The 27,632-nt window shown below is 43.7% G+C and overlaps 1 protein-coding gene across 2 annotated transcripts in view; it reads right to left on the reverse strand.

The window, feature by feature from the left end:
- Positions 1-25,905, reverse strand: part of cdin1 (CDAN1 interacting nuclease 1) — a 60,080-nt gene extending 34,175 nt beyond the window's left edge. The window contains exons 1-6 of one of the 2 annotated variants that reach the window (XM_076300014.1): positions 25,818-25,905; positions 25,269-25,406; positions 13,438-13,483; positions 12,220-12,284; positions 11,340-11,400; positions 6,915-6,987 (exon numbers count right to left, since the gene is read on the reverse strand). In XM_076300014.1, coding sequence (XP_076156129.1) covers positions 6,915-6,987; positions 11,340-11,400; positions 12,220-12,284; positions 13,438-13,483; positions 25,269-25,369 — 346 coding nt within the window. In that variant the 5' untranslated portion in view covers positions 25,370-25,406; positions 25,818-25,905. Of the gene's footprint in view, positions 1-6,914; positions 6,988-11,339; positions 11,401-12,219; positions 12,285-13,437; positions 13,484-25,268; positions 25,407-25,817 lie in introns of those variants that run through there. The other variant, XM_076300015.1, reaches the window with a different exon arrangement.
- Between the last annotated feature and the right edge of the window lie 1,727 nt (positions 25,906-27,632).

Genomic DNA, 27,632 nt, shown 5'->3' on the forward strand with positions numbered 1-27,632 from the left:
ATATTACTCCCCAACAACACTCGTTTCCCTTAACAAAGTCACTACTCGACTGTGCCTAATAATCTGAAGGAAAATCAAAGGACCCGCAACCACATCAGCAATATTGGCAACTTATTCCACTTTAATGGCATTTTGATTGATTTTTTTCCCCACCTAATGGTACTTTTATAGATTTGACGCTGCTCCTGCAAAACAGTGGCGTGTAATAAACCTCCCTGAAGGCAAGCAGCAGCCATTAAAGCTCTTGTCTTACTAGCACTCATAATTGGAGGTTGACCACCATCACATCTTGGTGGTTCAAACCCACCACATACGCTTGAAGGCTGGGGTCAGATTGTGTTCCATCTTTCCCCTCCACTTGTCTGTCTGTGTGTTTGTGTGTCTGTGTTTGTGTGTGTGTGTGTGTGTGTGTGTGTTGCTGATGTGGTGGTTCTCCAATGGGACATGATAAGGAATGAGGAGGTTCTTCCTCAAACTCGCCACCACCACCTCGGCCCCAACCTGCTTTTTTTTTTTTTTTGAAGGATGGGGTTAAAAATCATCGTAAAAGGGCCGACCTTGGAGCTGACATTGTGGGGTTTCAGCAGCGCGCTGACCTGCTGAAAATGGAAGGCAGGCGGCTCGTAAATCAGGCGGCTTTTAAAATGAGTTTACCCTAATGCCCATTCATCACACGCCGTAATGCCATTTGCAGGCTGGGATTCGCCCGAGCCTGAAGCCTCCGTGGCTGTTGCTGCTGTCGTGCACAAACGCTGCAGTAAATAACAACAGGGCCCAACATCCGCGCATGGCTGACGCCTCCGACATCAGCATGCATTTATTAAAGACACCCCCGCCTCGCAAACACACGTATACACACACACACAGACAGTGACACACACACGCACGCACGCACACACAAAGGCTATACAAACACACATCAACTCATATATACACTTGCACTGTAAACACACACACACACACTCTCACCACCACGACACACCAACCTGCATTAATCAACATACACATATTGACACACATTAATGTTCACACATACAATACACACATACGCAGAATAGTCAGGCACACACACACAACAAGTCTCTCCGCACACACGCCACCACCCTTTCACACACAGAAGATTCACACAGATTGCACTCACACTCACACATGCACAAATTACCGTCCCCTACAGACAAACACACACAAACACAAGCACACAAGCACACACACACACTCACTCGCCACAGCACACATCACCCACCCTCGCCCTCCCTTGCTACCCCTTCCGTACATATTACACCTACGCACAAAGCCCTGCAGCGGCACATAACACACAACAGCAAACTGTAAAGATTCGGCAAATTTATTGTAATTGTCCCGCGTCGGCATAAATTGTGATGGAGGTATCCCCCCTGCAGAAGAGTGCAGAGGCAGACAGAGCGAAGGGGATGGGAAAAGGGGCCCAAGCTTCTCCAGGGACAGGGACAGCAACACTTAAAGTGCTGTTTGCCAAACAGAAAAGCAATAAAGAAATAAATAAAACCCCACCTTCATCACCGGCGCAAGCCTCAGACCACGCTCTAATAAAATGATGAATGGTGGAAAACATACAAATGCTGCCTCGCCTTATTTCTTTTCTCTTGAAGTCGTTTTCTATGCTTTTTTGTATTTTTATATGTGTGTGTGTGTGTATCTTTTTTCCCCTCTCCTCACCTCCTTTTCCACTAGGGTGAAAAAGTCATTATCTAAATCAGAAAAATGGAGAGAAAGCTCATTAGAAGGCAACATTTGTTGAGGGAGGACCATGATAAACAATAACGAATGATGCTCGTTATTGGCCTTGACACTGATGAGCTCCTCGGCAAGTTTGTTTATTAATTAAAAAACCCACTTTTACACCCCCCCCTCTCTCCCTTAGACACCCCCCACTCCCCCCATCCTCACTCCCTCTTGTTCCTGTGCACAAGCCATTGAGCTGCGAAGGGGCGTCGTACATCAAACTTCATGGCGCGGAGGAGAGACGGGACCTGATAATGCGCGCCGCTAAAGCTGATTTTCCATGATGAATCTCGGAGCATATAAATTGGCTAATATCTGAAAACATTTACAGATACTAGAGGAATTGACTACTTGTGGGACGTGATGGATGGCCCCGCTCCACGCTGGCGGACAGCTCCGCAAATCTCTGCAGCTGCCTAAAGCCCCTCATTTGATTTTCCAATTTACTTTTTTTTAATCTATCCTCCTGTACAGAGCAAGAGAGCAAGAGAGGGAGGGAAAGAGAGGGAGAGACAGAATGAGAAGGAGAGAGAGAGATAAAGAAAGAGAGAGGGAGAAGGGGAAATAGGCTGCTGTTCTTTCTCTGTCCTGTACACTCTGGTGGGGTGGTGGTGCTAGCTGGAGATGCACTTTAGCAGAAGAAAGAAAAGGAACTGAGATAAAAGAGAGAGAGAGGTGAAAAACAAGGAATGAAAAACGTAGAAATTAGCAATACAGAGTGAGGAGAAAAGGGAATACTAGGAAAAGAGAGGAATGGGAAGGATTGAAAAAACCATGCCTGAAAAATAGAGGGGGGAAAGAAAGCAAGAGAAAGAGAGAGAGCTAGCGAGCGAGAGAGAAAGAGAGAGAGAGAAGGAGAGAGAGAGAGAGAGAGAGAGAAGGAGGAAAGGGAAAAGAGGCACTGGTCCCAGTAGGGTTAGTGGGGCAGAACTGATCTGCTTCCTCTTGATTCTCCCTGATAGCGGTGAGCAGTGTGGGCCTGGCAGCCAGGTTCTGCTGGGTCACAGCATTAGGTAGCGCTGCGGCTGACTTTAGCTCCACCACTGGACAGCCGTAATTAGTATACTTGTCAAGCCAAGAGGTAGCACTCGCCTGCTTACCTCATGCCACCTCTCTTCTGCCCTCCTCTTCACTCCTCCCGCTCCCCGTCGCTAATGACGTGCTCCCTGTGCTCATTACTCAAATCCGCGTTCACCCTTTCCTGGGCTGTGTACTCTGACTCCGATCACCGGTTGTACACACGAGCTGCAGGACTGATAGTGCTATAAACAGGCTCTACTATATCAATCTCCCCATTTCTCCCCAAACAGCCCACCACTAGCCCCAAACCCCACCCATCATTCAGGCCAGGAGAATAAGCGTGTGGGTTCCGTTTCCCCCAAGAACCACATCCATTCGAGTCATTCAGTTTTATTTCTATGATGTCTCCACACACCAAATGAGACAGAAAATAGCGTATCTATTTATCATATTGAGCATTTATCATAACAGAAAAATTTTTAGCCAAAAGTAAAATGCATGTACAAGCCTTTGTAGAACCTACACAGGGACAGACACAGCTATGGACACACAAACCCAGAGACAAGGACACTCCCTCTGAAGATGAGGATAAATCTTACAGAGGCTTAAATCACAGTGTTCAAACTCATGTGGTAGGAATCTAGTTTCATCTATAACCCTGGGAAAATGGGAAAAGGCCAAATAGCCAGCTCCTTGTCAAAAAAAACTTAAAGCTAAATCTACCTTACCTTAAAACCAAACAAATAAAAGTGGGAGCAGAACAACAAGGGAAGAGGGGAGGGAAGAATAAAAGACAGATGACAAAGAGGGAAAAAAAGAAAGAGAGAGAAAGGAGGGAGACTGCCATCTGTTCTGTTGACAATGAACTGTGGACCTAAACACCCACAGACACCAAGGAGGGGAAATAACATGGCACCTAGAGTTCTACTACTTACAACATAATTGTCGCCATCACTTGCAACCATTAGGAAAGGTAACAATTAAAACCATTTGCCATGGTCACTGTCCTTAAAGAGATGTTTAGAGGCATTTTGTAGTTTATTCTGGGTAGAGAAATGGAGACAACTGACTTTAAAAATGTATGCTCTCCCTGTAGTTCCACTGCACGTCCATTGTACTGGCTAAAAATCTACATGCATGAGACTGGCCAAATTTGTACATTTTTGTTTTTATGAAAGGTGAAAGCTTCTAAAACATCAAGTAATAATAATAATAAAAACAATATGTAAAATAATTAAGGGCATTCAATGTGTAATACTGCACATAGTGAACATGTTTCAAAAATTAAATAAAATGTCATCTTACGGAACAAATGATTTTTGCAAAACATCATGATATTCAACTGAATCAATATTCCCTTCTTCCCTTGTCTGCATCACAAATAGGGGAGTTTTTTTTAGTGTGATGAGGCTGCTTTAAATATACTAATTTAATTGAATGAGTCTGCTAAACATTATGTGTGTACATGCATGTGTATGTGACTGAGGTAAAGGGGCGCATGCACACAAACACACACACACACACACAAAATCAGCCCACTGAAACCAGGGAAAAGAGCTGAAGCAATTTATAACTACATATTGATCTGGCACCAGCGATTGTATGTACATTCTGCAGTCCCACAGGCACAATTTACTGTGTCTCTTTAATGCAAAGGAGAAAACAGGGGAATAAGAAAATGGTGCTGGCTGGGGCTAAAGTCACTCCCCAAGTCTGGAGCAATGTCCCTTATATAGAAGTCTATTGATCCATGCAGTCTGTCAGGCATACACACACACACACAAATACACATAAACACACACAGACCAACACACACACACACACACACACACTCACAAACTGAGGTTGTAGGGCTTTGGGGGAGGGGAATGATGGATGTTTCTGCCAATAGCCCTGAACAAACCTGTTAGCTAATTGCCAACAAAGACAATTATCCCTGCATTGTTTCATAATGGAAACACATTACAAAACTCTAATATACACACAGGGAGATTCAATGGTTTGACCGCGGAGACCATGTGCACAGAATTTCATTGCCAAAGGCCAGGCAGGTCACCGCTGAGATGGAAGAGGAGAGAGCGTGTCAGAATAGAAGTCACTCGGACTGAATGGCCAGCTAGCAGCTTCCGGCATCGGGGAGCCTAATGCTAAGAGTCTGATGACGAAGAAAGAAATCCAGCAACATGAGAGGCATGCTCAGCTGTTGCACAATAGAATTGAACTTGGACAATACATTGGAAATATTGTGCTATTCAAATCAAGGACACCGTCATACTGTCTGGTGTTGAAATACTGACTGTAATGTAATGGAAAAATAAAATAAAATATGGTCTTCAGATAAATGATATGGTTGACAAAAAATATGTAATTTAACACAATTTAGTTGCTTAAATGGGAGAGGCATACACAAAAAAATATCATAAAAACAATTTAACCAAATTTATGATGCATGGTAACGACAGCTAATTCTGTACAGATGCCTGGCTACGTTAGCACTAGCTTCCCAGAGAGGGTTCCCCTGACAGACACAATACAGACTAGCAGTCCAGAGGCTCCCTAGTATTCCCTGGAACACAGCCCCGCATCAGAGGCTGCTCGGACTACTATTTTGACAAGCGCTGGATAACGGTGGGTCCAAAGCAATCACAGGCTTGACGTTGACAAATGGCTGTGCTGTGGTGAAGTTGAAAATAACACACATCCACTTTAATCTCTTTCTTGATTAAATCGAAGGCGTACAGTTTTGACATCATGTGATTCACTCATAAAGCACCTACTGACGCTTTTTCTTGCCAGGATGTGTCCATTGAAATGATATTGAAGCCGTGTGCGAGCATTGGGAGAGTGGGCTGATACATGTGTGTGTGTGTGTGTGTGTGTGTGTGTATGTGTGTGTGTGTGTGTGTGTGTGTGTGTGTGTGTGAGAGAGAGAGAGAGAGAGAGAGAGAGAGAGAGAGAGAGAGAGTTGAGGATGAAAGGGAAACGAGATACACAAGTCCAGCGCTTACAAAAAGGAATCTCAAAACCTACAGGCTATGACATGGGGTTAGGATGAAAAAAGGGTACCACAGGGGGAGACAAGGAAAAATAGCAGCTCAGACAAACAATTATGTTTCTTTTTGTCTGTCTTCCAAAGGGAGCTACAAGAGGACATGTCCTTTCCTGCCATACGAGTACACCACCAAAGCTGTTATTTACATGCAACATACAGATGAGAGAGCGATGAAAGGTGTATATATGATTTTCTATCTCTGTCAACATGTCGAGATCCATCAGATGTGCTGAACGTGGCGTATCAGGCTTCACTTCACACAGGCAAAGTGCGTTAGACAGTACACAATTACAGAGCTGCTCCACGGTCACTTTGAATATCACTCATATATCATTACAACTACAAGCCTGGCCTTAGAGCACGTACAATGGTAAATAGACTCCTAGTCATCAGGAAAAATCAGTGACAACTCTATTGTATTTTGCACCCCACATAGCAACTGATATAAAACCTAAACCTGTTATATGAATGTTTTCCAGCCATTAACATTCTAAAGATTGTGCACAGAAACACATAATTGTCAAAAGACATGAGTCAAATAAATGAGTGACATTTTTGTGTGCATCACATGTATTTAGTAGCTAATGTGTATTTATATAAAATATTTATGTAAACATGTTTTACTGCTAGTAGTAGATAGTTCACTGTGCGTCAGAAAGGAGTTCCCAGAAAGCCACTGTTTGCTCCCCCTAACTTTTATCACAGTTGAATTTTGTAAGCACAACTGACACAAAGGAGCAGAGAGGGGGAAAGTGTGTGTGAGTGAGCATGTGTGTGATAGAGAGAAAGGCAGGGAGTGAGAGAACGAGAAAGAGCGAGAAACAGAGAGGGGGGGAGGGTTATAAATAACGTTGATGAACTGAAGTAGCATTGATCTAAACAGCAGTTAAGTGGTGGGTGGTCTGCCCAATGCTTAATTGTCAGTCATCTGCCCCAGGTACTACTGGTGGTGGGGGCCTGGCACTCATTAAGAGCTGTGTGGGTTGAAGTAGCAGCAGGGTGACTGGGAGAAGGAGGAGGAGGAGGGTGGGTGGGTGTGGGGTGGAGGGTGGGGTGTGGTGGACAGGGTGACTCTACTCACATGCCGTGCCCTCCTGCTCCTGTAAGAAGCGCTCCACCACGAGGCGAGCCAGCAGGGCGGGCGACAGGTCCACCTGAGAGCAGAGGGGAGAGGACAAGGACTAAACAGCAGTACAATAACCACGACAGCCACAACAACGACAAGAAGAACAGGAACAAGACAAAGAGGGGGAAAGGGGGGCGAGAGGTGGCAGCCATCAGCCTTCTGCCCCAATCACTGATGGGCTCGCTCACGCCGCCAATGGCAAAGGGAGGGGGAGAGGGGGTAAGAGGGGTGGGATGGGGTGCTCTTGACGGTTTCTTCACTCTGCAACCACAAAGCGAGAAAAGAGGGGGAATTATCACTTTAAGTCGCGCCCACTCAAGACGATTCTTACGAGCATTATGTGGAAGTGGTTACACACAGCATGAATGCCGTAGCCAGTTCCTGTAATCCCGTTTGCATTTGTTAAAGGGGCCCCGGCTCTTCAGTTGAGCCTCTTCAATGGAACGATCCTCTCTTGTTTCAGATGTCACTCTGACTTTCAACGGAGCTCACATTAATTGGCAACCGAAAAAATGTTGTTTTGTTCAATGTTTCACTATGGCTGGTAGACGAATGTTTAAATGATGTGCTTTTAAATGTTTTTAAGTGCTTTGCTTGAGCAGTATTTCTGCGTTGTTTTGGCAAATCTTCCTGGTCCAGGTGGAAACAGTTGATAGTGAGGCGTAGCCAGCAGCAGATAGGGAAGGTAAGACCAGGCTGAATTACAAGGAATAAAATGGGTTTTCCAGGAAACGGTAACAGTCAGACACAAACACTGCATTACTCACTATGTTAAATACCCACATAAGACGTATGATATTTAATGTATCTATGTGTTAAAAGTCGTCATATTTTACCCAGGAAATCTTGAAAACAGGTCACTCATTCTCCAGTCAAAGATAGGACAGGTCTGCAAGATAGTGAAACCGTCATGCCTGAAGCTGCCATCATACGAAGAGTTCGGGGGGCTCTCTTACGGAGAGCCAGAGGACCTGTAACTGCAGCGCACCTTTGAAGCTAAAACACCTTGAAAAGCTGCGAGGGGCAGGCGAGGAGATCAAGGCTGAGTTTGACGTGCGGCGCGGCCCTCGCGTCTGATTTCACCGTCTGATTGCAAAGGCGATGCTTGACAGAGACAAGGAGGCAGGCCTACCCCTCAACACCCCTCTACACCTCTCGGCTTCTTCTGTCGTGTTCCACCGCATATAACCCACCTCACCGTGATGGAACAATAGAGGCTAATTATCGAAATATCATTCACTGAGAAGCCGAGAGGTGTAGAGGGGTGTTGAGGGGTAGGCCTGCCTCCTTGTCTCTGTCAAGCATCAGACCTTTGCAATCAGGGAGAGAGAAAAATGAACAAAGGCGTAGCGGAAGCACAAAAAGGGAAAAAAAGATCTTATTACCCCTCCTGCCTCTTTAGTATATTAAACACGGCCGGCCTGCTTAAGCCAGATCCCTGCTGCAATGAAACAGGGCGTCATTATAGCCGGGAAACATTTTTTCCTCTTGTTAGCATAATTGGGGCCTAAAAGTGAATCCTCGGCTGGCTCATGGCTCGATTGTAGCGTTTTATCTCTCCTGTGATCCTTCCGGTTGCTGCTAGAAGCACTCAGCGCTACGCACAAAGAGATTTACCGGTGGTGTTATTTGTTAACATCGCCATAATTCTGCATAGAGAGTACAGCCGCACGCAAGACCAAACATGTCTATAATTATTACGGCGAGCAGCAGCAATGGCATTCGTCTTCATTAAGGATCCTGGAGGATTCTCTTTTTTCCAAGTGAGAGCTCTCTTGCCTCCTTTAGCCTGCAGGTCTATCTCTTTACCGCAGTGTGAGACTCTTGCTTTTTTTGCCTTTTCTGAAATTCTCTCATGTTTTTCTCTCTGCATCTCTCATTGTCTATAATTGTCTTCCTTTCAGTGCCCCCCCCCCCCACCCTCTGCCTCCCTCTCTCCCCCCACCCTCTCATTTGAAATCTCTGGATAACAATTGCACACCAGCTCCAGTAACCCACATCAAGGCTGACACATGAGAAATGGCGGCATTACCCAAGGTGGGCCGGTCTGAATATGGACCAGCTGATTAGTTCAGGTACTTGCATCCAGCTAATTTTCATATTAATCATGGGGCTATTCCCCTCCAAAAGTCAGACACCTCCACTTGAGCCTGAACATGAACTGTAAGTAAGGCTTACAGCCTCCCGCTTACAGGCACGACGTCAGAAAAACCATTTCAGCCACCAGGAGTTAGATTTATTAGGGACAAAACACTCTTCGTATAAACTGGAATTTTAATGTTAGACCTCATGATCCTGAAAACAGGAAATAAAAAGGGAGAGAAGGAACACATGTGTCCGCACATATACACACATAGTTTCACACACACACACAAACTCTGTCTTATACACACACACTACAAAAGACAGGAAGGAAATTATTGAAGTTTTCCTCCATTTTAATAGTTACCACTTACTGGAGATAAACTGTCTCATAAAAGGGCTTTGACTACATGAATTAGCAGTCTGAGGGATCATACATGGCTTTGCGTAAATGTTAAGAAGCCTATTTATAATAACATTTTAACTCTGTTAAATGGCTCGTACCATTATCTCAAGAGTTGATGTTAATTTACTAAAAAAAAAGAAAAGAAAAAAAAACGTACTGATAGTGAGCTTTTATCTGACAACGAATACCACAATTTCTAGACTAAATGCTGACCTGTGTGTAGGTCATACACCTACTAGTGCTAACCCCATGAACTGATTGTGATGACTGTGTACTGTATCTCATTATGATCATTGTAAGTCTCAAGACAGAAAGATCTAGTGCTCTAGACTTGAGAATTGTGTGGATAAAACGGGTCCTCTTTTTCCATGTAAGTGATGTTTAACTCACAGATATGAAATGGTGTTTTCAAAACTGTGGGTAAATCAAATATATCAATCTGTCAACAGTTCAAAATTAGCAACAGTATGTACCATAATTTATAAGACACTAACTCATGTGATGTTATTTCCTTCACTTGTTTTAAGGTTTTAGTTTATGGTTGAGAAGAATTACAAACAGAAACCATATTATCACCAACATTCTGTTTGTTGCTCATCTAGACAGGCTACTGTATAAAACTTTTACTGTACTATATTTTACTGTTTTACTGTAACACTAAGATGCTTAAATGGCTTTACATATTGCATATCAAGTTTACATTTTTAATTGAGCATTTCTGCATACGGTATGTTTGACATTTTAATTCCGTGTCTCAAACCTGTCACTTGATTATGAATTCACTAATACGACTTGTGGGTATGTGGGTACTTGAGGATAGCATCTTTACCTGAGCAACGAGCCCCAGGAGGGAAGGCCATCTGATTAAAGGTCTGAGTATTAACCCACTTTATCTTTATTATCATCTGAGTAAACAGTGAGTCTGTGGCTTTATGTGATGCATTTAAAGCAATCCCGGGGCTACCCACAGACCAGCCAGCCACCCTACTAAATGCAAGACACCTTAGGCCCACCAGACCTCTTTTCACTAGCCATTAAACCTTGAGTGTAACCCAATGTTAATTGTTAATTTGCTGACTGGCTGCAATGCACAGGAGACACTGCTAGCAGTGGGGGGAGAGCCCCATTCCTTCTTATTAATGTGATATGTAGGAACTTGCCCGTGTGTAACACTTTAATGGCCACAGCGTCAAGTCATTTTTTAATACAAACACTCGGTCAGGCTCCACTCCTACAAGGTCCAGCCGCCTCCTCTGACCGCCCACTCAGGAGAACCACTGCAGGGCAATCCCATTGTCTTCACTTTGCCCTCCTAGTCAATTTAGCCGTGTTTGATACATACAATGCTACGATCGTTAATATCACTTTTATTGCCAGCAGTAGAAACATATTTTAGGGAGTTTGCTGATCAGGCTCTAGCCAGAGACCTGATGTTGCAAAATAAACAATAGAAATGATTTGGGTTAATTATTTAATAACGTAAATGGATTTTATTTGTCAATCATGCCTTTTTGCTAATTGCTGTATTTATGAACGTCAATTATTATAATGACGCAAACAGTATTTTTACATCTGCCTTGAAGAGAGTGAGGACTAATTACATTAAATAATTGGTTAATAAGGGTGGAACCATTTGCTCAATTTTCATAAGTACTAACAGACAGGGCAAAAATTTTAAACGCCACACAGGGCTTTGAAATGAGGGGGTGTTTGGGGATAATTATGTTTGTTTCAAAAATTTGCTGCAGACTTGCTCGAGCCCTTCAGAAAGAAAATAAAGAGTGTATGACAGCAGAATAAGAGTGAGGCTACGAAGATTGGAAAGACGGAAACAAAGAGAGAGGGAGGGAAAGAGAAACCAAAAGATAGTGAGAGGGAGGTCAGACCATTACCTCATTAGCCATCTCCAGTAGGACAGGGGACGAGGGACGCTTCTTGGCTTCAGTCAGGTACCTTCATTAGGACACAGAACGACAGAAGTGAACAGGGGAAGAGAGGAGGAGAAGGAGGAGGAGAGCAACAAAAGAGGAGAGGAGCAGGCCAGCCAAGACATGCTCAGGTCCCTGATGGCCTCGGCCTCCATGGCATATGGCAGACTCGCTGTGGTTGAAACGGCAACCCTCAGACGTGTCTGATTCGCTCGCTCTCTCTCTCTCGGAAAAAAGGCAACAACATCGTTAACCAAAATTTTTTTTGTTTTGTTTTTTGTTTTGTTCACCTCCAACCTCACCTTCCCCCCGCCCCTACCCGTGTCCTCTAAAGCCCCCCAGAAGCTCTCAGAGATCAAGAGCAGATCATCTCGGAGGTTTCTGTTGTTATGTTAAGTGGATTACCAGAACATTATCTGCCTCTATTCCACTAAACAACGGGCTTAATAGGCTACACGCGGGCTAATTGTGATATGCAAAGAGGCTTTGCCGTCGTCAGTCTGTTTTGTTTTTTCTCTCATTTCTCAAAGAAATTGCAGATAGCCTGCCATACGTTGGAGCAGGGCAAATATCCAAGAGCACATTTTGTTTTCTGTTTCAGCAAATCTGTGTTGCTTGTGAGAACTCAGCAGGTGCAGGGTGTGAGTGAGTGAGTGGGTGTGTGTGTGTGTGTGTGTGTGCGTGAGGGTGAGGGTGGGGTGGTGGTCTGGACTAAGCAGTGATTTGTTTGGAAGAGATTATATCTGTCAGTGGGGCCCACCCACTCACAACCTAATCCCACTCCATTTTGGCCATGATCAGGTGAGTGGACTGGGCCAGGAAGTCAAGACAGGACATGACCTACCTCTGGTAGTAGGCTTCAATGACGTCAGGGGCGTGGTGTTTGGATATGGTTCTTTTCATCCTTTTCTGAAAGGACCACATTGTCAACATTAGCCATTTTGTTCTTTTCCATAGTTCTTGTACATAGTATTACCAAAAAAGATTGCTTCAAATAAATTGTATCCCAAATGCTAATTCTATTATACTGCCCAACAAAGAAAAAAAGCTTTCTTTCAGACCAGGTATAGTATGGCCTGCTGTTGAGTATGCCATTGTGTATATACATATAAGCAAGGGGGTCATAGTAATTGAATCGCAATAAGTTCCGGTGAGGGTCAAAGTGAGTCACAGCAACCTTGCTCGCCTATCCCCCTCACAAACCTTGTATTAATTTCCTTCTCAATTCAAAAAGAGAGTACTGCCCCTCCTCCTCGTCCACTTCAACCCTTTCTTTTTCTCTCTCTTTTTTTTTAAATGCATTCAATTGCCATCCCGTCCAGGGGGTGGGGAAGGAAAAGAAAGAGCATTGCTTAAAAAACAACTTATTTAAAAACTACACAAAAAAGAAAGAGAGAAAGAGACAGAGGGAGAAAGAGAATGTAATTCCACCGAGACACACCACATGACTGACACCTGTCAGCCGGATGATAAATGACTCCATTTTCTGCCTCTGCAGCCTTCTGCCACTCCCGGCAGTGCTCATTCATCATCGTCCGCTGTCAGCCGCCCAAAGCAGCAGTGACAGTGCGAGTCAGCAAACATTTAGCACGCCGGGCCGCTCTACACCGGGAAATTATTATTGTCAGAATAATAATGGTTTAGCATAATTTATTACAGGTCCACCAAATAAGCAGGGGCTAGATGTTATTAGACAGATGGATGGGAAAGGCTTGGCAGCAATCCACAGAGACTGGGGCGGGCCCACGACGTGAAAGAGCGAATGGAGAAAGAGGTGGGGGGAGGAGTGAGGGTTGGTGTGTGTGTGTGTGTGTGTGTGTGTGTGTGTGTGTATGTGTGTGTGTGTGTGTGTGTATGTGTGTGTGTATGTGTAAGGGGGGGGTCGGTTGGGGGGGAATGGGAGAGGAGGTTAGGTGGAGGAGTGCGTGTGGAGGAAGGGAGAAAGGGGGGTACATCCTCCAAACCAATCAGAGAGCTGGCAGTTCAATTACAAAGAAATAAAGGGACATTCATCATTCAATTAGGCACCTGTCAGGCCTCACAAAGGAAGAAAACTTCTAACCTGGTACTCCAGGGAGAAGATGCTCAGAAGAGTGGACTGCGAGTGACTGCAACAAATAAAAGAAGGACAAAGTTAATTACCAGAGAGCACTGCACAGAGACAAAGGCGTCGAGGAGCTTCAAAGCCGAGGCCGGCTGCCCTGTAATCTAAAAGAACATGAAAACAAGTGTGGCAAAGTTGTTCCAGATGAACACCTCGGACAAAGGAATCCCGCCACGCTGCTCAGGGAAAGGTGGGAGGTTTTGCTGTGTGAGATGAGATGAGAAAATACCATATTACACTAACCCTACGCGCTACAGCAGAGGGCCAGAGTGGCGCTATTAGCTTGTACGGCAGCATAAAAAGGTCCCGCCATCTTGTCATGAAATATTGAAATCCACCGTGATCTGTACACCGTGAAGTCCAAGTATACGCAGGGCCGAGACAAAACAGAACAAGCTCATGTTAATGTCTGATTGGGTTTGAATCTGTTAGCAGCTAGGGAACGCCTTGGTCATTGGCAACATATTGAAATATATTTTGTTAGCGGTGAGGGAGTCTCGGCTGGGGAATGCCTCATTCCTGTGTGGGGAGGAAGGGGAGCTGTTCAGGGTGGTGGAGGGGGTGGAGAAAGTTTGCCTCACTGTCAGCACTGGCATATGGGACATTCTGGAACATTCCCACTGCAGCTGATGGGCTTTGAAAATGGAAACTTTCACGGCAGGAAGCTGGGACTCCCAGGAGTCGGTCAATTCCATGGGTTGCCATGAGCTGCATTCATCTCCAGCTCCACTCAATGTCAAACACCTGGCTGTGTGTGTGTGTGTTTGTATGTGTGTGTGTGTGTGTGTGTGTGTGTGTTCAGGGTGGCAGGCTGATGGTGAAGGGGATTCAAAGTGTGTGTGTGTGTGTGTGTGTGTGTTCAGGGTGGCAGGCTGATGGTGAAGGGGATTCAAAGCCCCCACAACACAGCCTCCCAGTCTCCCAAACCCCCTCTATGGATCAAACATTTTGAAAGCGGCGACAGATTTTTTTCTAATTGGACGCAACAAACAGCCACACGGCTAGTGCAACGGTTGTCTCCAGTGGATAAGTGTTTCCATGGAGTGCTCTCAGTACATCGGATTGTTAAATTTAATGGACTTTTCCTTACAAGTCACCAGAGAATGGTATGTAAATACCAAGCAGAAGCCCTAGTTTCCTATCTGCATTGAAATATTGCCTCTGTATATGCCTTGCCCATCAATCAGTGCTAAAAAAATAGAGTTTGAAGAGCGACCAAAGACTTTTTTTTAGATTTACTGATGGAGCAGTTTTTACTACACAATTTAAAGACACATTTTGGTTGATACAGTGGATACATTATGAAACACATTATTTGTGTTTACATATACAGCAAACAAAGGGTTAACCACTGACAAGTGTACATTAAACTGAGGTTGTGGGGGTAAAGAAAGAACAACATCAGGCACCTCTGAGAACATACCCCCACAAGTAAACATGGCTGCCACCACTGTTAATTTACTGTGATATCTCTGGGCCAAAGGGTGACTGCAATTAAGTGAGCCATTAAATGGTCAACTGTCAACATGTGGACACTTAAAGGAGGTGAATAACAACAGAAAAAAACCTTCCTGACAACCTTGCACCTGAGCAGCTTAAGAATATTACCATGCTTTTCTTGGTTCTGGCTGGTCCGCTTCTCTGAATCAAACATCTGTTAGGTTTTAAATGGATTACCCTGCATAATGATCATGATTACCGCCTAATTGCTAAATCTTTACCCTGTTAAGTTTAAAGGGACGTAAACTGCCCTTAATATCTGTGAAAACATATCTGTTTCAAACTGCGGGGGATGACATGCGTTTTTTCCCTCTGTGTATGTTGCATGTTTTGTATGTGTGTGTTTGTGTGTTTGTGTGTGTGTGTGTGTGTGTGTGTGTGTGTGTGTGTATGTGTGTGTTTGAATTTTTCTTCCATCTCCTACGAAGTCTACACATTTTCCGTGAGATAAATATATGACATAAAAGATACAACAGGGTACAAATCAAGTCAAATCAGGTGAAACCGAACTTACACCAAGAAACCTAAACCCGAAAGACCTTCATTTCTGGATGACTTGGTTCCAGCAATGGGTGGTGTGCCTGTTATATGGCCTGTCGTGTGTTTGTACCCAGGCAATATTGTGCGATGCTCCCCTTTCCACTGAACAGACATTAGCAGTAAGTTATTGCAAGTTCAGCATTAATGTATATTCAACCTGTGCTCTCACGGGTGCTCTGCACTCAATTCATGCTAAAATATGGGCCGATGCACAGCGCTTTACAATCAGTGCCTGGCCTCCAGTGAGAACTCGGAACAGTAGCGTTACAAAGCCGGCATGTTTACTCCCGACGCCCCTTGCAAAGCTAACTACAGGGTTTTTTAAGCCTTTGTTGTCCACAATTATGGACAAATAGATGAAAAAAACACGACCCATCTTTAAAGCTCTACAGAGACAAAAGAAGGCAATTCAAATTGATGCATGGAACAAGTGCACACCCATATCATCCCACATAAAGCGGGAGGGGGGGTTCATGCCCATTACTTTTCCATACTGTTTAATATTTCATGACTTCAATTTCAGACAACGGGGAAAAACCACTGATTTGCTTATTGATATAAAATGTATTAGAGTACTACATCAATTCGCTAAAGCACATGAGAACGAGAGGAACTGGAATGATAGGGTTGAATTGAGGCATCCTCTGACCAAGGGAATTGCTTTATCTGTGGATCAGATTCCTTCTCACGCCAGGGCCCAGTCAATGACATTGTCCAGGGTCTGTGGTGACCTGACCCCCTGATTACATCTGCAAATACTCCACCAGATAAAGGCTGGTCATTTCACACCTTCCTGAGTACACGGACGGGGACTAATCTTCACACCCTCTTCTCCCTCCTCCTCACACACCCCCACCAAACCTAACCAGGCTTGGGACTTATCACAGCCCACAGAGGCTCTAGAGTAAATAGATACCTCTCATGACACCCCTGCAGCCCACACACACACACACACACACACACACACACACACACACACACACACACACACACACACACACACACACACACACACACACACACACACACACACACACACACACACACACACACACACACACACACACACACACACACACACACACACACACACACACACACACAAATACAGTTTTCCTAAATGCAACATAATAACCCATGGAATTCCTCTCTGGTCTCTGAGAGGTCTCAGGTACCCCAAGTCTGAACTAGAAGGCACATTCATATGCAGGCAAACCTGAGAGGAACTTCGCCAATGTTCCAACTACCGAATGCAAACACCTCAGTGTGCAATAAGTTTTTGCGTTACTCGTTTTACTCTTTTGCTCTAAAATTCCTCTTTATAATATACTATGTTTCAAAGCTACATAAATGCTATAGTCTTTTACTTAAAACCGTGAAAAACGTACACGTAAGTGTATGCAACACATTTCAGGTGGCGTACGGTTCTCCATCTAAAAGCCATTAGGGCATCATCACAGAGCCATGCTGAGCCTCTAGCCTGTAATTTGAAGCTCGGAAAACAGAAGGTTAGGAACAAGAGCAGCGCTTAGAAAATCATTCACTATGAGCATAATTATCCCCCTCAGCAACCTACCACGTTCAATTAATATGCATGGGGACCGAAACGATATGGAGGGAAATTTGATAAAAATAATCTCCTCTCCCCGACTGAAATGTGGCCGTCTGCTTACCTTTGCTGTGATTTACGCCATATCATTCTTATGGAGCTAAATTGTCTGAAATCATAGGTTGTGTGAGATTCGGTATTGTAAAATTGTACCTTTTTTTCTTTCCTAGTCAGCCCTTGCAGTTATGTTACACTAAAAAGGAGAGGTATAACTCCCTTTCCCATGTAAAATAGCCTATTCTATTTCCGTCCACCCATCATTCCTGTGTTAACAGATCCCTGAAGGGAGCACAACTCCATTCACATCTCAGGCTTTGGCCAAATTAAGAGATCATATTCAGGCATAGCAACCACCACACCCCTGGATCACCTCCATCAGCTTCGCACAGTAAATAAACCAGCATGGATGGAGCACAACAAATAGGGGATAGCGATAGATTGCATCTCAACCTAATTAAAATGATATCCTTCCAGCTATTCATTATTTTCAAAAAATCTCTCCCCACTTACAAATAATTAATAATAATAAATGGCAGTAATTTAGCTAATGAAAGCCACCTGGCTAATGACATGCGAATCATATGTTGCGACAGTACTTAGCATTTGGACGATCCATACTCGAAGAGCGGTGCATATCTGGGCTCTTTAGGGCAGAAACCTAACTGAGGCATAGCTAATTTTTTACTAATGACTCTGAACAGGGGCTCAAGATGTTTTGTGGAAAGAGAGGCGGGGGAAAAAAGCTTCAAAGCATTCTGACATCATAGCTGATTTTCAATGGTTAACATTAACAATGTCTTGAATTTGCAAAAAAAATAAGCTGAAATTTGAAGATATTGGGTGATGTTAACATGGCGATAATGCAACTGTGTAAATTTAGGGGGAAACTGAAAAGAAAAAAGTTCAATCACCCCTTACGAGAACATGATGGGCTTAGAAACTGTTATGACAGTTTGAGTAGGAGGTTGTGTTTTTTTCCATGTATGTTCTTGGTGCCTGAATCAATATTTTGCAAGGGGAAAAACATACTTTGCTGGATGTGTTTTGCTTAAATGCATATGTAAATGGAACTAATTATACATGCTGATAAGAGAAGCTGAACATCTGCTTCCCCCAAATTTGATCCCCATGAACGAAGCACACAAGTATGATCAATCTGACAAACCAAAACTACACAAACTCCATGGTCCTAGTTGCATGGCTTTTATCTTTCAATAAAATAGAATATGAAAACTAGCAGCCAACAGTTTGGGGTAACTCTGAAACCACACACTTTTAAAAATCACTAACAATGTAGCTACTATTCACCACACTAACACTAAACTATGCCAATCAACAGCAATTATAAACATTAAAACATACGTATATCTTTATACATATATAACATACTTACACAGCATAGTTTAATATAGAGATAAGCTACACTTGCTCTTGAAAAGGGGTGGAACTCTAAAGCAGGATTCCCAATGAGAGAGGAATCTTCGGCGGAGGATGTCACAACAGCCCTGCGTGGACACTTTGGTTTAACAGCAATATACTGCTGCTTTGCTACAGGAGGATGGGAGGAGGATGATGATGATGATGATGATGATGATGATGAAATCAGTGCCTTGGAGGCAACAGCGCCGTCACAGGCTTCATCTCACCACAGTGGAAACGGTGCTGTGCAAGACCACATGTCTGACTTTAATTATGATACAACCTGAAAGGTGGGGCTCTTTAGTCTTATTTGTGACAAAACAGGTTAAGTTTTATGAAGCTGTAGCAAAGAGTATGCCATAATTGTCATCACACTACCTCCTCTCAAGCTCAAAACAAAAAGAGAGAGAGAGAAAAGACAAGAGAAAACAAGGCTTCTGTTACCCATGGTGTGATGAGCGTCCTCTAGTCGAGCGCAAAAACATATCAGACTAACTGACCAACTGTCTCCTTCCCTACAGCTTGGCTCCAGCACTTGTATCATTCTGGGCAATTTGTTCCATTCTCCTTTCTGCAATTGATCCCAGTATGCAAACGATACCTGGGGCTAGAGCCACACACACGCACACACACACACACGCACACGCACAGTGCTCCATGTGATTTCATTCCATATGTGTGTGATTCTTTTGCGATGTACTATTTTTAAAACATGCCGTTCTGTTTCCAAGGGTTGGGGTAGTTCTAGGACAACAGGGTGGCCACTACAATGGTGTCTGTTTAGTATGGTTATGACATGATATTAAATACCAAACAACACTCATTTCCTCAGCTTTTAAAAAGTCATCTTTTGCCAGATTTGCTGGTATTTGTGGCCACTCACTCCGCGTTGCTCCCCGTACGTTTTCATAAGGTTCTGACTGAAGTTTTCAGTGCTTGTGTCTGCTCGACATCTCCAATATAGATTCCTGGTTTCAAGAAACCATCAGCTTTCAGCACGTGCTTTACAGTCAACACAGGATCTGCGGAGAAAATGGTAGGTTTGGTGCCGGAGGAGGAAGCGTTTTATTCTTGTGCTGCCAAAGTCGCGTAAGCACAAACCCGCTTTCACTCACAGAAACCCCAGCGAAAGGCTCCTCTCACAGAATCTCTCTCTCTCTCTCTCTCTCTCTCTCTCTCTCGTCGCCACTCGGCTTCCTCCCTGCCAAAGCCCTGACCACATAAACAATTCCAGTCCTGTCATTAGTCCTCCCGTATCCCAGGCTGCACAGCTCTCCGCTGGTTGCAGCGCGCCCACAAGCCCGACCTGCCAACTCCAGTTTCTGCTGCAGCCGTGAGCCAGGGATGTGTGGTCTGGAGGGTGGAGGTCTGGGCTGGGTTGGGGAGGAGAGGAGAGGAGAGGAGAGAAGAGGAGAGAGGCTGCGGCAGTGGGCGGCCATGTTAGCTGCTCCAGGAGCCTGGCTAGTGGCTGGCGAATGTCATCGCTACACTCTCACAGCTCTGACTAAGCAAGAAAACACCATTTAAAATGGTGGGGGGAAAAAAACACTAAGAGAGCAAGGCCTCAGGAAAATGAATATTGCACGAAAAATGCTAACAGATGCAGGCAGATCCTGCAGAACTGTAGTTTGGATGACTGGCTTTGGCTAACTCTTAACTTGGATAAGTGACTCATAATATTTTAGACCTGCTTCACAAAGCTTTAAAGGTCCAGTATGTAGGAAATAATGGAAAATAAACTGTAACCATTCCAAAAATGATCACCATATGTTGTCAGAGAGTAAGGAAACATGATGAATTGAAGTAATGGCTTATTTGACAACATTACTCTAACCCGTAAAACCCATGAAAAAAAATGAGTTACGGGGCGGAATCTCTTGGAATCTTCGTTTATGTTTTGAACGATTAATTCTAGAATAGCGTATTAATAATGGGCTAGCGCGTCCTCCTATCTGGGTTGCCAAATTAGCAAAGGCCAACTGTCAACAGCTGTCAGTTGTAGTCATGAACGACAGGCAAATTTCCAAAATTAAAACAAGAAACAAATTAAGTGGACATCGGAGGAGCTTCCTGAGATGGTGACGTCTTCGTCAAACGAAGAATTCGCAGAGCTGGCCATATTTCTCCACAACAGGTAGCCTAGGCTAAACTTCATCTGCATCGCTAACTTCAGCTAAATATGTTACGTTGGTTAGAGAGGTATTTTTTGTTTTCACTGTTTCCGTAATGTGTAGCTGGGTCATGGTTGGAGAAACGTTAAAGCAGTTGCAGGTCAACTAACGTTAGCTAAAGTCTTCATTACATCTGGCAACCCAGAAGAGGCTCGCGTCTGGTAGTCTTGAGAACGTTCACCAGTGTTTTGATTTTGGCCTACAGAACGTTCGGTAACAATCCTACAAATCGCACCTTTAAGCATCATTGTAAGAAAACATGTGCTTATTAAAAAAAAAGCAAGCAAAGACATATGGAGATATAGAGTAGCACGGACCCCTCAATCCAATCCTTTCCACTACACAGTTCCAGTAACATTTACAAATCCTCCTCCAAGTATGTTCACCTTGGTTAAAATGGCTGTGCATGCTCACCCAAGTGAGTTAAGGCATAATTCAGCCTCTTTTGTACAAACCAAAGTGCTCTGGAGAGAGATAAACACTGTAACAGTGATAAATAATCGATGAGCAAAGGCCTTTTGCTTCAAAACACCATCAGCTCCAACATTACCATCAAAAACAAAAAGTATGTGCCCGGCCCGCCAAGGAAAAAAAAAAAAAATCAGCATATCAATGGCACATGCCATAACAAGGCTGGCCTGGACTTCCCTCCACAGATCACGCTAGATAAACCCCCAATAACAGAGAAATTAACAAATGCTTGACATTTGCTCAACATCCATTATTCTGACACTTCTTCAGAATTTCAAAAGGCTGAGCGCATGCTTAATCAACATTCATATTCCCCGAGCGGGCCAGCGGCACCATATTGTGGCCCGCCTCAGTGCTGATGAAAACGGCACATTAGGGCCCGCTTTCGAAAACGGTCGGGGACTTTGTGCCAGCGATCTGAACGCACGCATGCATGTGTGTAAGTGTGTGTGTATGTGTGTGTGTGTGAGAACAGACCAGGGAGGAGACTTCATACTTTCCTTTTAAATGCATCCAAACACAGAAGCATCTGCCCTTTATGCCCGCCCTCCACACCATACACACAGACACACGCACAATCAGTCTCCAGACTTCAGCCAAGCCCCTCCGTCTCAGCTCACGAGACATATGCAAAACGAGCCTGAATGGCATTTTAAAGAGGGAGTAATCATTACATCCAAATTCATTCATTGGGGCTTTGCAGAGGGCCAGAGAAGGCGTTTCTCCCTCTCTCCCCCCCCCCCCTCTTTCTCTCTTCAGCGAGCCGGCATGGGGGGTGGGCTGAAGGAGGGAGGGGTGTTGACAGTGGTCCCCGGTGTGCTGCAGGAGGAATCAGGCCAGGCCTTGGAGAGCAGACGATCATTTCCAATTCTAATATTATACATGGAGGTGAGAGAGAAAGGAGGCATGGAGGGGGGCCTGATGTCACATCCCGCCAGTGGCCCATCACGCCCCTCCTCTCCTCCCTCATTGTGGCTGAAGAGAGTGTGGGGGGTGGGGGGGCACAAGGGGTTAGACACTAGGCAGGACAGGCCGAGCCAGCCGGGAGGTGGGCTGCATTTGCATGCCACTCCATTGTGGGGTGGGGTGTGTGGGGGGACAGAGTGACAGCACCGTGTCCAATTCTTTTCCCCTCAGACCGGCCGGGCCGTGGAGGGAGAGGCCAGGCTGACAGATGACTCTCAACATCTGTGTTACGTGAGCGATACAGATGAGGAACTCTGAGTCTCCAATGAGATCCCCACACCATCCACCAACCCTCTCTCTCTCATACACACACACACACTTTCTCTCTGCTTGATAGACTGCAGACGCCCCCGTGTAAATTAGCTTTAAATAGCCAATAACATTATCATGTGGAAACGTCCACTTTGCTTACCCATTCCAAAATGAGCCCGACCGCAAAAAAAGCTATGACAAGTGCCGCCCTGCTAAATACAAATAGCACACATGACTGAAGTTTAAATTTACATTCAAAGCCTTTTTACCCTCATTTAATAATTCAGTAAGCCACACACTTACTTTTCAGGTGTGAAATTATTTTTGTCTGGTGCTACTCAAATGTAACTGAGTTATTGACAGTGCATTATCATAATAACTCTTCACTTCTGAGTTATCCAGACAGCAATGACAGTGGACTGAAATGCCTAAGGGTGGCTTTCCCCTGAAAAACGTGGTCCATACAGGTTATAATGTAATGTAGCTCAGATGAATTCAGAGTACAAAGAGGCAAAGCTAACTGTACACATTAACTCCAGAGTTTTATGGACCTGCTCTTTAGTGCTTTTTGAGATTATTAAATCAAATCTTTCATAATCATCACAGCACTTTCATACTTGCAGTGCACATTTGCTGACTAATCATTAGGAGGAGAGTTATGGCAGAAATTGTGTAAGTTTAATAAGGAAACAAACATATGGAAGGACGCAGCATTTTCTTGCATTTACTCTGGTAGGGGATGAGTCAAAGTCAGCCTCACCACACATTCAGTGTGGAGGGTGTGATGATGACAAGGGTGAAGTGACGGTTGTGGCTTCCCTGTGAAGTGCTGTGGTTTCAGCCCTCCAAATGGGACCATCCAGGCACAGGGACTGCTGAAAGACAGGCGGCTACCCATCCACTGGTCCCTCTCTCTTTCTCTCGTTACACACACACACACACACACGGAGGAGGGTGCTCTTGGGGAGAGCAGTGGTGGTGGTGACGGGGAGGGGATGTGCATATGCGTATTTGTGTGTGTGCATGTGTATGTGTGTGTGCGTGTGGTGGGGGGAGGTTGACTGCCGTGCCTCAGCGCGTGCTAAGAGATGATGGATGGCCTAGTCGATATGTTATGTCTTAAGAGCCTGATTTCCTGCCAGTCCAATCACTAACCCTCCAGAGCCCGGCTCAGCTGATTGGACAAGCAGAATAATTTCGCAGGCTGTGAAAACACGGCTGCCGTGCCGGTCTGTCAGGCCACTTTTTGACGACATTCAGGTTTTTTAAAAAGCAGAGGCCCTTGCAGGGATCCCTTTGCACGCAGGAAATATGGACAATGACATGCAGGTAAAAACAAAGCCTATCACACCACATGCACTAATAACCATATAGCCATTATCGGAGTGAGAAATCTCCAGGCGTGCAGTTTTGCTTCAATTATGCCCAATACTAGTTATTTGAAATGATATGGCTAATTGAAGAGTGGACTACAAAGGGGTACAATCTAGCCACATGGCAGCGAGATATTATTTCATAAATCTCTCTATATATATTAAAAAAAGTCCATGTGGACTGTGAGACATAAAAATGCATCAGGGGGAAGTAGGAAGTAGATTGGCGGGGGCTAAGATATTCGATAAAATGCTGACACCAATAACAAAGCCATGCTCAAGGTAGGCCGCGCGGCCCCCTGGGAGTCCCGCACCGTACTCTAGCAGTGATTACAGCACAATGGAAGCGGGAGAAGCTCCAAATTCATGCGACTTCTTAAGTGACCTCTAAAGGATCAGGGCTGTCCTAGTGGCCTTGGGGGATTACATGTGTAACATTCAATAAAGACCCTGGCCTCATTGTAAAGGAGAGAGACGCAAACACAGCCATTAACCCCCAGAGCGAGCATGCTGTGGACCAGAAGTAATGCAATAAAAATGGGTGTAAATGAATAAATAAAATAACAGTATAAAAGACTGTTAAGGTAGTGCTAAACTGTTTGTAATGTTGTTGTGTTTATTGGAAGTAAATATGAGACTTGAAAATGCATACCGGTAATGAACACTCACTGAAATAAAATCAAAACAAACCAAAGACACTCTTCAGTCACTATATAATGGTTGTATAAACAAAGTATGGAAACAAGTCACTGTACATAACATGACAATGTACCTAAATGGGCTGCAACTAATAATGAATTTCATAATTGATTAATCTGATTATTTTCTTGAGTAATCGATTAGTTGTTTGGTCTATAAAATATCAGAAAATTATAAACCAGTGTTTCACAAAGCCCTACATGACGTTATTATTTTGTCCGCAGACCAGATGTTCAGTTTGTGAAGATAGAGGGATACAGCAAATATTCACATTTATGAAGCAAATATAGTTTGTTTAGAATTTGTTTTGTTTTCCCTTAAAAATATTCAATTACCAAAACACAACTGATTGATTAATCAATTAATTGTTGCAGGTATAATGAACAGTGTGCCCTTTATAACAGACATTTCCACGAATTACCAGTATATTTCCATAGGCTACTACTGATCAACTACATAGATTAACAGTTGTGTCGCAGAGATTACAATACATGTGGAAAAATTGAGGTCCAGTCCTACTTTAAAACAGACAGGGTAGCATAAGGTAATTTCAAATGTTGACTGGGCCTTTTGACCAAACCTGTTTAAAATACCTGAATTTAAAGGAAAGATTAACAATCCACTGAAACATGTATTCAGTGGCTCAAACTAATTAATTATGTGTGCATAAAGGGTGTTATACTAACTTTAGTATGTAGTAAATTTAGGGGGAAAACAGGTGTAAATGCCATTAGCAGGTCACAGGTCAATCAATAATAGTAGCCCATGTCTGAAAAAGCAGACACTTACTTTGGAAATTTCTCCTTGAGCATTTTCATACACTGTCTTGTTGGTCGAAGTTGCTCTGTGTATCTCGCAATGGTTTTATATTCCGCCCGACAAATCCTCATTTTGATGGATATGGTGATACGTTTTTGATGTCATCAACTAAAAAGGAGAAAGATGTTGCCTCATCATTTCTTGGATACACCAACAGGCAGGCACACACACAATATAGGTGTTTATTTAATTCGGGATAACGAATGTGTGTAATGTGTCAACATGCTAATGAGACTATCCAGTCAAATTGTCCTTTGTTAACAGGAGCAAGCATACATGGTCTATTACTAAGTGTTTAACACAGCTTAAACGTTCCCTGTAGATGCCTGTTGCTTTGGCTACGAATGCCACTCTACCACCTTTGCTATGCGTTCAATGTTGGTAACCTAGCCAGCTAACGTTCACCGCTTAGCCAACCAGCTAATATCAATATTTTTATTTGCGTCACGAGAAACAGTTGCTCTGTGTATACAGCCGGAGAAGCATGCGACAAAAACGAACTTTACAAACAGTATTTACTTGTCACTGCAGCACAAAGTCATCTTTGTCGTCACTTCACGGCAATTTCTCTGGAAAGAGTTTGGTATCTGCTGCTCGGTAGTGAGAGCAGCTGCAGCTGTAACTTCCTGGAAGCTTCCCGCGGAATACTTCAAACAGTGACGTTTTTAAGAACTCAAAGCGGATTGGTTTAAATGTCAGGGGTTAAGTATGATGGGCTGCAATAGGTGCAGGGCTTACTCACACTTGGAAGTCTGTGAAATTGATGTGAACATAAATATGCCAGCCATGAGATGAGATATTAAGACAGTATATTTAATGGAATTCATCTGTTGCAGTAGTAACCGGACAAGTAAGCAGCATTATACGTTATTGTATAGAGCACCTGAGTCCAGTCTACTGCAGTGCAGTGACACAGGGGTAGGCTAACTTGAAGCCTTTTTGCTCGAGAGTAACCTACTTGTTAGAAGCCCACCATATGAATTTAATTCCAGTTGGAATAATGACAAGATTGAACACTGATGATTATTTATTTTTTTATAAATGTAGCCTTTAGTTCTATTTAATTATTGTTAATATAGGCTAAATAGTAAAAATGTGTAGCCTTAGCATTGTATCATCCTATATTAGGGTGACTAACAAGTGCATGTGGCCTGAACAGTTGGACATTTCCATAGACTACTTCTTTGATAGAGTTATGTTATATATATATATATATATATGATTTACATTTAATATCACAGGAGGGGTAGGATCTCTCAGTTCTTCATTTATGCATTTCCAAACTGCCATTATAATATTATTCCATTCATTTTATTTTACAGTGTTACTCATGATGGGGAAAGGGTGATATACAAGCAGCATTTTCCTCTCGTTATCTATTTGTATAGGTTGAAGATTTAGGAATGCTTCACATCAAACTGAAAATATTGTACTTTCCAATCTCTAGGTAGGTTTGAGTTAATGTACTGAGTATACATACATAAGACTAGTTTGTCATAAATCATGTCAATGATCAATAGCTTTTTTACTGTGGTGCTATTCTGTAACTGCTCTCTAACCAGTGTTAAATCTCCCTGTGTTAATTGATTTTTTTCTTCTCCACACAGCAACCATTTTGTGCAGCTATGCAGAGAAGTATCCACACCACCACTCAGAGAAGGTTGATTTGCAGTATATGATTGGTGGTTAAAGGTCAGTTTAAGTGCAGCTAAGGTAAGAATTGAGTCAGGATTATTGTGATCTGATGAGCACAGTAAAGCTGTATACGACTGTGTGAGACGATAGAGAGGGGATTGCTGATTTCATATTCAAAGGAATTTGTGACCAGGACTTGTGAGGGTTAACGTTCAATATACTGCTGACTTTCCTTCAAGCTATGTTGGGATAGTCATTCTGGTGCCTTTCGGGGAGGGAAACGCTTGTGTATGTGTGTATGTGCATGTGTGTGTGTGTGTGTTTGTATGCAGTTACTGAATCGAAAGAGATTCAGCAACCATAAAAGACCAGCGTATTTGTATTGCTATTGCTATGAGACAGATAAAAATCAGGTGTCTGGAGGCTGTGTGTTCTCTGATTGGTATAAAAGGCCGAGGTCAGGCAGGATGGAGCCATTTACCCTCGCAGGTATCAAAGGATCAGGGTTTGGGGAGCGGCGTGTGTAATAGGTCTAAAAGGATCAGTGTACTGCGCTGGGTATAAAAAGATAAGAATCAGCGGCTGGGGAGGCAGCGGCACACTGTAATGGGTGTAAAAAGGCAGGGATCAGAGGTTGGTGAGGCCGGAGCAGTGTGACGGCAGGGGAAAGCCGCGGCGGTGTGTGCCGTTGTAATGGGG

Source organism: Alosa pseudoharengus, unplaced genomic scaffold (assembly GCF_046254945.1).
Source record: "Alosa pseudoharengus isolate Yale_2024_CS ecotype anadromous, Long Island Sound unplaced genomic scaffold, YU_APseudo_1.1 YU_APseudo_1.1_scf_22, whole genome shotgun sequence".
NCBI classification, from domain to species: domain Eukaryota; kingdom Metazoa; phylum Chordata; class Actinopteri; order Clupeiformes; family Clupeidae; genus Alosa; species Alosa pseudoharengus.